The 12661-nt window shown below is 39.5% G+C and overlaps 1 protein-coding gene across 2 annotated transcripts in view; it reads right to left on the reverse strand.

The window, feature by feature from the left end:
• Positions 1-324: 324 nt before the first annotated feature.
• The window catches only part of gdap2 (ganglioside induced differentiation associated protein 2), a 30402-nt gene continuing 18065 nt past the window's right edge, over positions 325-12661 (reverse strand). Inside the window, exons 12-14 of one of the 2 annotated variants that reach the window (XM_070976599.1) lie at positions 10736-10790; positions 9728-9871; positions 325-3648 (exon numbers count right to left, since the gene is read on the reverse strand). In XM_070976599.1, coding sequence (XP_070832700.1) covers positions 3607-3648; positions 9728-9871; positions 10736-10790 — 241 coding nt within the window. In that variant the 3' untranslated portion in view covers positions 325-3606. Of the gene's footprint in view, positions 3649-9098; positions 9872-10735; positions 10791-12661 lie in introns of those variants that run through there. The other variant, XM_070976598.1, reaches the window with a different exon arrangement.

Raw genomic sequence — 12661 nt, forward strand, 5'->3', positions numbered from 1 at the left:
GTGGTCAGAAATGTCACTTAGGTCCACTTGTTTGAGGTGGAGCTGATGTTGATGTGTGCTTGCTGCTGAGAATAATAATAAAAATAATAAAAGGAGATTTTAAGCTTTTCTAACCAATCTGTGAATGTCAGTAAAAATAGACAGCAATTTGAATGTAAGAAACCCAACGACTGTCCTTGCCTGCAGCAAAATTGTGGCAAATGATGGATATGAGTGTTATTGTCTTTGTATTAAGCTCCATACTTACCAAAATGAAAGATGCTGACAAAACTCTTTCTAAAAGGGCAAGCAGAGCGTTCAATGATCAAACTGAAAAAGAATTTTGCACAGGAAAATCATTTTAATCAGTGTGTATAAAAAAATGTAAAAAAAAAAAAAAAAAAAATCAAGAAAACTAACAGGAAGTGTGAACACCAATCAAGTCACTTCCTGTAAATCTCAGAGGTTGTTAACAACCAACCTCCATCCATTACTTTGAAATAATAATAATAATAAAAAAAACATAATATACATTTCCAGGAAGTCAAGATTTGGCTCATCATTTAGTACATACATTCTGACATGATCACAGTTCTGACAACATTTATGCTAATGACTTCACCGATATGAAGTCTGTTTCCTCATAAAGGAGACAACTACAGGGGAAACAGCCAGATTTACTCAAATGCTCGTATTTATGGCATTTTCAAGAATTCATTGTCATAATCAGTCTTCAAATCTTTATTTACCTGAAAGCATGAAGTGAGGAAATTCAGTAGTTTTCAATGCAGTTGTACATGGAATCACCCCCCCTACCAATTTTTTTTGAAAAATAAGATTTAAAGACATTAAAAAAGTTAATTAAAGTTGATAAACTCTCCTTCAAATTGACAGCATTTTCTTTCATTGTTTATTGACAGAAAATGGAGGACAGCAATCACTGAAATGTCCTTAGGCAAGTGACGTGGCACATCTTTCCAGTTAGCATGTAAGTTACAATTTAAGAAGCCTTAATTTTCCAACTGAACCCTGATAATGTCACATGACTTGTCCAGAGGTCTGAATGACTGATATTAGTGTGGATATCTTCGGGGAAGAGCTTTATCATGAACAGCTGGGAGAGGCTGTTTCTTGCCACAGAGCTCAAATTATCTAAACGTGCAGATTCCTGATGTTTAACCGGTATGTGGAAATACAGCAGACAGGACCAGGTGAACGACATGCTAGTGAAATCCCTCCCAACAGTGACAGACATTAGTCAGAAACGACATTTATTGTGATAGTGTTACCTCTTGGACACCAGACAGATGGGGTTTGCTACATACAATAATGGCTGCTTGAAAGTTTAGACAAGCACAGGAATGTTTTCAAAGTTTAGTTTATCTGATTTGCAACTGACCAGCTACAGTCAATCAATCCTGCTAGTCTCTTAGCCAGGCTCAATCAAACTACTTGTGCACTGTGAAAACACCAATTACAGCTGAGATAATTGTGCAAATAAAAAGGGAAATTAGTGACTGAGGAACATAATTCGCATTTTAACAAACAATTTCAAGCTCCACTGGCAGGGGAAAAGAAAAATCAGCTAATTCTGCTATACACCATCATGCAAGGGTGAGGATGGTGAGAATATTCATCCTTTCTGGCTTGTGCACCCATGAAACAAAGTGAGTATTCAACAAACAAAATGTAACACCCTAAGACAATATGGAAGCATACACATGAGACAGTAAGTTAGTGCAGTAGGGGAATATTGTTTGTAATCCTATCTCCTGACCTCAGGTTACAAACAGTTGTCATAAAGCTATAAAATGCATCTGCAGAGAGCAAGGACTGTTAGCTTGAAACGCAGGCTGATTTAACAAAGGCTAGCTATCCTTACACAGGCACCACCACAGAAGAAGAGAACTTTCTGTCTGACTTGTTGACCTCAACTAACGATTATTAGCATTACTGATTAATGTATTGATTTTTGAAAAAAATCAATACATTTTTAAGCTATAATACTATAAAAAGCAATAATGAAGAATGCAAAAAATGTGAACTTCCCAGTGGCTCATGTGACAACCTAAATATGCTTGTTTTTGTGCAACTTAAAGTCCAAATCCAAAATGTATTCAACTTATGAGGAAATACAACAGAACACAGAATACAATACAAATACAACAGAAAAGCAGCATATTCTCTCGTGTGACTATTTGGCAACCGTTGCTAAATGAGCGACTCAAATGATCAATCAGCATGAAAAACTGTTGCAGATTAAATTTTGGCAATTGACTAATGGATTAATTGTTTCAGTCGCACTTTTAACAAGGTTCACAAAGTTCACAAGGGTGGTAGCAGAGCAGAGTACATGCTGCCTTGCAGACACACCATAGTGGAAAAATTACAAACCTTCTGCAAAGAAAGAGCAACAGAAAAGCAAGTTAGAAAAATTAGCCATGTCAACAAGGCGCATTACATTGTTAACACTGAGCAGCATTACGTCAACAATCCATTCTCAAAATATGACCTTAAATCCACCCAAACACTTTGTGTGGATCTAAGTTTGAAGAATTTGGTTAACATTTTGGGGAATATGCTCATTTGCTCAACTGTCAAGCGTTAAATGAGAAGAGGGATACCACTCATATATATGTGAGTTAAACATGAAGCTACAGCTAGTCTGGCTCTGTTTACAGGTACCCTTAACGCTATATCTTGTTTGTGTAAGCTGTGCTAAAAACCCAAGTGTAAAAGGGACTTCGCTGTTTCCCCCTGCTCCCAGGCTTTATGCTAAACTGAGCTAACCATCTCCTGGCTGCATTTTTGTATTTAGCATTCAAGTATGAGAGTGGTATCGATCTTCTCATCTAACTCACTGTAAGAAACAAATAAGCACATTTTCCAAAATGTGATATAAAGTTAATGCTCTATGTCACCTAGCCAGCCAATGTAAAATGACATTAGCTGTTGCACAAGAAGCAGGGTTTTGATACATCCAAGAATATCTCTCAGGCATTAATTTTTCTCCCCTGGGGTTTTCCGACTATGACTGCAGGGGAAAGCAGAGCTTTTGATTGCAACGTACCAGGTGGGAATTTCCAACTTGTGCCTGAACGCTGCATAAGTCTTTACTTCAGCCAGAGTTTCTGCCGTCCAATGTGGTATGGTACAGAATGAAACGGTGTGGAAATCCAGACAGACGTAATCTTCCCATCTTACTCCAGCATTTGAAAAGTCTGACAATATTCTGAGACATGGGCGAGGTCGTCTGATATAACCACACGACGGAAAAGGCTTTGAGCAACTGTCAGGCTTGACATGATACTTCATATTTAGGGATGTTTGAGGAGACCGCTGAATAAGAACTCCTGGTGTAAGGCATAGTCCAGAAACCATACGGGATCCACAAATAGTCTGCGGTGAGTGAGAATCACCGCTCACCAGGCCACATGCTGCTAAATGTGGGCTGTGACTGTTAATTTTGTCCTTTTGGCAAGGACAGAACAAAAGGAGAGTTTCCCCACTATGGTTCAGAGGAGGTTAGGAGTTCAGACCACATGGGTAACATGATGTCCATAAATGGCCTCCATCTGACAGGCTGACACCTCGTCACTCTGGCAGGGATGTCTGATTGGTCTCCTGTCACAGACTAGAAGACTGCGAAGGATGGTAGGGTCCATTCACCTGAGATGGAGGAGAAAAGCTGAGGTTAACACAGATCAGAGAAACCAGAGCTGGTACGTTATATGGTCAAAAGTATGTAAAAAAAGTATCCAAATAATAAAAAAAACAAAAGCCTGTCACTAAAAAAAGAGTGAAAATGTTAAGGAGGGGTGGAATTACCTGTATAGTGCTGTACATCACTACAGCACTGATTCCATCATTCACACATAACAGTCACACGGACTATTTTTCTGCTTTGGGTTTGTCTTCATAATATAAATACTGTTTTTATTCACCAATTCCAATTGCTTGATAGATTACTGTCACAGTATTTCTTGTAAGAGTTTCAAATTAAAAGCCTACCAGGAATGGACTGGAGGATGTGCAGTGACCTACTGGAAGAGTTTCAATGTGAAACAGTCACTACGTTTACATGCAGTCAAGTAACCCTTTCATAACCGGAATATCAGCAATAACCCAGTTGCACACAGCCATGTAAACACTTGAAAAACCCGAATATGCTCATATTCCGGTTCTTAAAAACCCGAATATGACCCCTGGGTTACTCCTTTTCTAACCCGAATATTTGGTCCTGTATACACCTGTCAGAATATCCCCATCGAACGGAACATTAATTTGTGTTCTGCGCATGTTCTGAATCTTGGTCTTTTGAGTGCAGGTAGCATGGATATGGATGGCACAGCTCCGGCTCCATTTCCTATTTCTTCATGTTCTCGCCTTCCATTAATGAAGAAAGTGAGACAGAATAGTGTCAAGTACTGGTGGTGGGTCAGTGCCAGCACCAAAGTGCAAACGAAGGCGACTGCTACCGGCCCCGGGCTGTTGTTGTTTTTGAAATGACGCGCATTGCATCATGGCGTTCTCTGTGCGTCGACACGTTGTCCGTGCATTGCTGTTTTGATCGGGATATCCCAATTGATTACCCCTGTTTGCTCACACATGTAAACAGGTTATTCCAAATGTTTCAGAAACCGGATTATTGACCATAATCCGAATATTGGACCGCATGTAAACGTAGTGAGTGATGCAGGAAGAGTTTCACTGACTGTTATTTGACTGTGCTCAAAAAATGTCAAACAAAGGCCTGGCTCTCTCTGTAAAGGCCACAATTTGGGAATCTACACTAACCACGTCAGCTGTAAAATGGACAACAGTGAACATGCTGTCCACCAGCTGCAATAAACTAACCAGCTAATTAAGGACTGGACATGAATTCTTGCAGACCGTAACTGCACTTCTACTGAGATTTTGGAAGAATAAACAGTAAACACAAAAAAAGTTTCTCTCTTGTTGGATGGGAGAATATTAATTTGGGTCAGACAAGTAAAAGAAGCATACTTGCTTGTTGTTACAGTTACAATAGTGACTGGTCCCGTGAGATGAAGTAGTGCACCTTGACAAACACCTTACTGCAGTGTTGAAGACATTTTCTCCGATTCTTACAAACTCCAACCAGAAAAGCCTGCATATACAAACCCATCTTCAAAAAAGTTGGTACTCTTTGTACAATGTAAATAAAAACAGAATGCAATCACTTGCATACAGTATGAACTGTGTTTAACAGTTTCAGTTAACAGAGTCCATGAAGTAATATCCTTTCTACAGCCACATGTTAGCAAAGCAGTGAACCTCGCTCCATCCTTGCTTGTGAATGACTGAGCCTTTCCAGGATGCCCCTTTCATCCCCAATCATGATACTATGACCTGCTACCAATGAACCTGTTTACCGATGGAATGTTCCAAACAGGTGTTTTTGGGGCATTCCACAACTTTCCCAGTCTTTAGTTGCTGTTGTTGTTGCTGCATCAAATTCAGAACAATGAGATATTTACAAAAATCAGTGAAGTTGATGGGGTAACACTTTAAATATATTGTCTTTGTGCTGTTTATATATGTATATGTCAAAGCATGATTAGCATGTTCAATTTTATGTATGTAGCACCAAATCATAACAGAAGTTGTCTCAGGACACTTTCCATATAGAGCTGGTACAGACCAAACTCTTATCTACAGAGACCCAATAACTCCCTCATGAGCAAGCACTTGGCGACGTTGGTGACCTTTCTGCAGTCTTCTCAGTTATAACTGTGCAACCTTGCTGCTGACAGTAAACAGGATAACCAGATTGACTGCAGAAAAGTGTTAAGACAGAAACTAACAAAGCAAGCGGTGGACATGAGCTGGTTTTCTTTTCTTTTCTTTTTGATCAAACATCATCTACCAGGTTTTAAATCTTTGAATGGGAGGCCTTCGGCAAAGTGGAACTGATCGTGGCTTTTCAATGCACTTTGCAAGTAAGCTACAATTAGCTGTTCTCAGAGGTAACTCAAGTTCACCTACTATTCTCTCACTCTTCTTAGCAGTGTTACTGGTGACATATGTCTCAGTGCAATACCATGATCCTGAGGCTGTGTGTGTTGTGTTTGCTTGTCCAGTGGAGGGCTGGTGTAAGCTTTGGGCTTGACAGGCCTCATACAACATACAACATACAACATACAACAGTGGAAACAAGCTATGAAGAGAAACATAGACATATTATCACTTTTTAAATTGATATGATGAACATTTTAATTTGCAAACGATTCCTTATTAACACATCCAGCGGATACAGAGCTACATTATCATTTATTTGGAGTCGTGTCTCCAGCCACCTTGCAATTTTAAGTCCAATATTCACCCTCTTTTAGCTCTGTTTTTCGTCTCCACCAACTCCTGATGGAAATATCTGGCTCTTAAGCTGCCAGATGTTGAACTATGCTCACTATAGACAGTAGTACTAGTAGTTTTTAGAGCATTTAGAGTAGCTTCTCTGAGAACAGCAGCCAGCTGTGGCTGAAAACAACACAAGGAGAATGGTGAAGTTGGACCTCTAAACAGATGAAAATCACTAAAAAGCTCTGTAAAGGTTTATTACCTTGTTACAAACATATACGTTTTCATTTGACACATTGTTACTATAAAAGTCTACATCTTTTTCATCATTATTAGGTCTTTAAAATCATCACATTATACTGTTAGGCCAAATCGTACATATTATATATTTTCTCTGGTGACCAATGGTGATGTGCTTGAAGCTTGTATCCAGTGTGGTGTATATACTCTAAGTTTTTCCCACAACAGGCTATAGTTTTAATGAACAAATAGAATCATTATTTCCACCAGCACTGTAATTCAGCCCAACACAGAGGTGTTGATGTGAATGTTATTGCCCAGTTCAGTGGCTGGCTGCAGTGCTGAAAAGGGGAAAATACAGCCTTGGCGGAAACCAGCCCATTGTGTTCATATACTGACAGTTAAATTACCCGCAAGAGAAGGTTGACCGAAAATAAGTTCCTGACTCCTGAGTAAACAAATCTATAGAGAACGCTAATACACTGACAGTGAGAGTGCAGCATCTCAAGATTACTGAGAGAGACAGAGAGAATCTAAGCAGCTGACTACTTATTACTACTGCGCTTACTTGATAAGAATATCTTTATAACATATAGCAAAATAATCTATAATCACATTTTGCCACATTTTCATCTCACCCCTTATCACAGCAGTCTCTGAGTATTAGGACAGTCTTGTTTTGGTTCTATACTCCAGCAGTTTGGCTGTGAACTGAAACAAGGAATGTGAGGTTTAAGTACTGACTCTCAGCTTTAATTTGACGGTGTTTGCATCCATATCAGATAAATACAGTAGGAATTAGCTCTTTTAGTACAAACCCACGATAGAGCTACTGGTCCTATATTCACCCATGGACATGTACAAAGGTACAATGTGTAACATCTGGCCACCTGTTGAAGGTTCCCCCAAACACAAAGGGGGGCAGCACATCACCAGAGTAACTGCTAACTGCTGCTATTAGACGAAAAAAGCTAAGAGCGCTTATGAAAAGTTGCAAACTCGCTTCCTATTCCCTGCTGAAACTATGCAGGGCTACGCTATCGGACTATTGCCTCTTGGAGTAAAAAGTTGTATTACAAGACAGGATGGGCCACGCTAGCTGGTTAGCATGCTAACTACAGTAGATATCTCTACAACACGATACATGAACATCTTTGACATACTGTCAGAACTGTTACTTCACATTGTGTTGATATATATATATTTTTTTCAAAATTTTAAACTAGAATTTTAACGGCTCAACCACAAGTCAGACCAGGTTCTTGCCATTACCAAACACAGAGTACAGACAAAGTACTGTATATTCTGGCCCGACATTGCCCCGACACTGCGTATAATTTCATTTTGTCCCCAGTGCTGTTACTATAAAAATCTATGTAATTATGGCAGGAAAGAGTTGTGTTGCTGGAACATGTAGAGCTAAACAGTGAGTCTAAAATAAGGTTAACATGAAACCTCATCTTATATCTAACTAACACTACCAGCGGTAAGATAGTGGATTTGGATAACATGTTGTTTCCATATGCTCATGTGCAGTCCAAATGACTAAAATTGATTCGTTTCACAGGTTTGTTCAAAAAGTTTTTTCTCAAATGTGAATAAATTGCAACAGACTACAAAAGTTAACTTTCTTTGCGGGGGCATGTAGGTCTGGCTTTACTGTCGCTTTACTTTTGAACTGTCAGCAATATTCAAATGAAGTCCCTCCTAATGTTCAGTTGTGCCCTGACATCTTTGTTTCATGTGCTCACGTGTTACTGCTGAAGAAAATTACAACATCAAAGTCATTTCATGAAACCTTGTGTGAATCCTGACAGAGGATTCCAAGCAAGACATGAACTGAAGATTACCGCTCCATTGGACAGAATTCCTCTCAATCCTCATCCAAGACTCAACGAAGGAAAAGACACGTATTTTCGTATGCCCTTCATCTGCCAGAACAAACTCCAAATGACCACAAAGTCAAAATACATAGTCAGATGTGAGCCAATCACGGATCATGGGGAATCCAAACATGATCACTGGATCTTTTCTATGCGTCTGAGGAACTGGGCATGAAACTGTCTGATGTCTTAATCTGACATATTTCTGTTTGAACAGCTGGCTTGAATTCAGAACAGTCTCAGGCCTGTCTGCTGTTCTAAACACTTCTTCAGTCCTCTTTCTTCAGATGGACGAGCAATACCTTTCTGACAGGTCAATGCACAGTAGTGAAGCCAGTGAAGCTGTTGTATGCACAGAGTTTCCTCTTTTTACAGCGCCACAGCATTATTACATCAAAGCGATTGGTACTCATGACTTCATGCAATTATCTTCACATCAGATCCCAAATTTCAAAGGGAAACCAACACAGAATATCCTGGACAACCTCATTTTAATTGAGTTTGTAGCCTAACTGATTAATAGTTGTCATTTCTAGAAATGCACACACACATACACACAATAAATGAGTCATTAGCTGATTGTTACTCTGTTTTCCCTTTTCTGGTTTCCATCAATATGAAGGGAAACATCAAATGGAGATACTGCAAATGAACAGTTTTTTTTTGTTTTTTTTTCAGATGTTTTTTTTTCCTGATTAAATCTCCTCTCTGCTTTTCCCCCTTCAAAAACAGCTAATGAATAAAACACAATCGGGTGTATGAGAACATGTTTCAGCGGTCAGACTTGGCCATGCGAGGACACGGGGACATCAGTGGGAGGTTAGGTTTGCATTACAACACAATAAGCTGGAGAGTGTACGTAAGGCTATACAGTCATGTCTTTCGCGATCTGTGACTGCAGGAGTGATCAGATTTACAAAAAGGGAGCACAGACGCAAACCCTCAAATATACACCTATAAGGAAGTTGGTGGCTTTTTGACATTGGAGCTCTTTAAAACTAATATGCAATATGTATCTTCTCAAATTAAAACAGTGGGTAAAAATGTAATTTGTTTCAAAATCGATGTTCCCTACACGGTTACTGGATATTTTTCCTGGTAATAAAGACAATCCACATCCCAAATTAAAATGTATGCTACTCCAATTGTATGTAGGCTATCAGGATTTCAGGAATAAATCAATTCACGTTCATAAGCAGTCATAGACTATACACTCATAGAAAAGACTGAGACGGATAAAGATCATGTGCCAATGACATCGAAGTGTGCATCTGTGGGTGCTCGGGATTCATTTGGCTGCTTACCCGTGCGTCATACTCCAGGACAAAGGGAGGGATGTCGATCTGCTCAGGTTTGATGCAGGTGAAGAGCTGCTGCAGGTTGTCCAGGTAGCGAACCTTGTCCTTTATCCCCGACACACTAAAGGTGGTGAAGAACCATGTTGAGACCTGGAATGAGCCGGTGAAAATGAAGAAAGAGAGGAAACATGAGAGGAGCACTTCATCAGCTCTAGATTTGCTCTTGGCTTTGTGTAACCAGATATTAATCTGCCATAACTGAGACAAAACTTAACACAGTTTTCAAAAGCAAACAACAGAGCGAGATTAAGTCTAATGAACCTTTAATGATCTCCAAGTGAAAGTTTGGCTATTTGAGCTAAACATGCTGGAATGGAATTAGTGATTCTACTCATTAACATCAGCAAAAAAAGTATCTCTAGATATTGTATGTTGTTTTGATAAAAGAAAAATTTGGATTTTACATCTGGATCAGGATTTGCATCCAAACACACTGTATAATGGACAATCAGGTTGATTTTGGACTTCATCTTGGAAATGTAAGGGCTTTGTTGATGAAAAAAACTCTTTGTTGTTGTTTGAACTGATGTGTACACATACCACCGAGCAATTTAAAATCAGCATGTTGTTGTTGCAGACAGGGCTGATGTGTGTTTCTACGAATTACATTTTGTTGTAATTGCACAATGCATTTAAGAGTCATGGCAGATTACTGTGTGAGGAAGGACACAATTAAAAAAAAAAAAAAAAAAAAATCAAAAATCAAATGAATGTGTATGAATGTTTTACCAAAGATTGGTTGAAACGTGGTAAAAGTGGTGAAATGGAAATGAGTGTAACAAGGCATTTGGCTGCCCTTACGAACCAAAACATACAGTGACAAATTCAGACGAAATGAACGAATGAAAATGTTCAAGCAACAAGTAAATCAAAAGACTGTCAATTCTTTAACTACAATTCTTTAACTACAATGACCAACACTGCATTTACTACTAAGACACGACATAATCTTACCTTAGAGCGAAATGTTGGATGCACGAAGTAGAAGGCCTTTATATTCTTTTTAAACCTGCAATACATAAAATAAGAAACCTCAGCAAGAATACTTTACAGCAACACATGACTCACTGTTCCTGAAATATAACATGAGTTGTGTGAAAATGAGGACTATGACAAAGATGAAGTGAAAAGGATTAACTGTATGAAAGAGAAGATGTGTGTGAAGTCACTGGAGCTGTGTCCAAAATCAGCTACAGCCCATACATCAGCATGGAAACATTTACACACACAAACACACACCAACAGAAGCATCCTCCTCCCCTTCAGCTTCTCATGCAGCACACCAATTTCTATAGATGTGGGTGGAAACTGCTTAAGGCCAAAGTACTTGTTAATGAAAAACTCATGATGGTCTTTGTGTAGTAGATAAGCACATTGTTTAATAGTCTGGACAACGTCTGCACAGACAGGTGTGGATACTTTTTGTTTAACGACGATGATGCTTTAATGACACAGCAATTGCTCACACCTGACCCTGACTGAGGGATATTCTGAGTAAATTAGTTTTATATTATCGGATAAACAGCATCTTACTCATCTGTGCTATAGAGCTCTAAAAACACTCAAATGACCCACACTGTTGCACTGGGTGGCATGTTCCTACAGGACCATGAACACATACACACTGAGGCTTATTCTGAGTCAGTCAGAGAGGATGAATGACAAATTCATGGCCCTATTTAGGATTTCTGACATACTTTAGAGAGAACATGAAAATGAAACATATTTGGGGCATAAAGGTGTCACACAAATTAAGTAGTGAAACTCTTAATGAGACAAATGCGGTTTAAAAGCCAATGCCACGTGTTCAGTTACTGAATAGGCAAACTCTGCCCTGGGGGATTTAATGCACGTATGTCAGTGAATCCAACAATCAGTTGCTATTATTCAATCCACTGATGATAAACGATTTTGTAAGCTGAAATGGGCCTTCGTAATGACACTACCAGTGGGCTTCAGGACAGTGATGTCTGTCTGTGGGGTTCATCAAAAGTTAATGTCCCATTCAGATGTGTGAGGAAGAGGCTTGTGCTCAGTGTTACAGCATTAAAATCCTTCTAACAGGTGCTGATCTATTTGTTTCAATTCTGAAAGACATTCATTGGTCCCCAGATGATTACTTCTAATTATTGGAGGTTTTGATGTTACTCTGACTTTTCCTTCAGTGCCACCATGATGTCAGCATTAATCACAGCACTTCTCCTGGCCTTACCTCTAGCACCACCCACAGATCAGACTGTCAGCTTTGCACACAAGATATCTCAAAATAACAACTATTCAATTCAAATGTGGATTCACATTGTTTCTTAATTGTCAGGGTTTGTTTGAGTGTCTGTATTGTACAAAGGGTTAACGGACAGCGTATTTATACTGTACTGATCAGAACTAATCGGATGTCAGAACCACCTTAACTAAACATGTCCCGAAGGGTGAGCCCAAACAGCCAGCAAAGGAAACTCATTTCTGTCAATTGTCTCCATGATCTCATACCCGAGCTTGTGACCAGAAGTGAGGATTGGAATAATAGAGCTTCACCTTCAGACAAAGCTTTTTTTATCACGAACGGATCAACAAAGCCAGACACACAGATGGTGCACCAATCTGCCTGTCAATCTCACACACTTTACCATCAATCCTGATCACTCCCCAAAACACTTGGACTCCTTCACTTGGGACAGCAACTCAGTCCCAACCAGGAGGGAACAATCCAACATTAACTGGCAAAACACCATGAACTCAGAACTGGAGGTGCTAACTCTCATCCCAACCACTTCACCCTCGGCTGCAAACCTCCCCAGTGTGTGCTGGAGGTCGCGGTCCAGTGAAACAAGAAAACCACATCATTGGCAAAAGCAGAGATGCAGTCCTGCACCAGCCCAG

This window comes from Chaetodon trifascialis, chromosome 12 (genome assembly GCF_039877785.1).
Source record: "Chaetodon trifascialis isolate fChaTrf1 chromosome 12, fChaTrf1.hap1, whole genome shotgun sequence".
Classification (NCBI taxonomy): Eukaryota; Metazoa; Chordata; class Actinopteri; order Chaetodontiformes; family Chaetodontidae; genus Chaetodon; species Chaetodon trifascialis.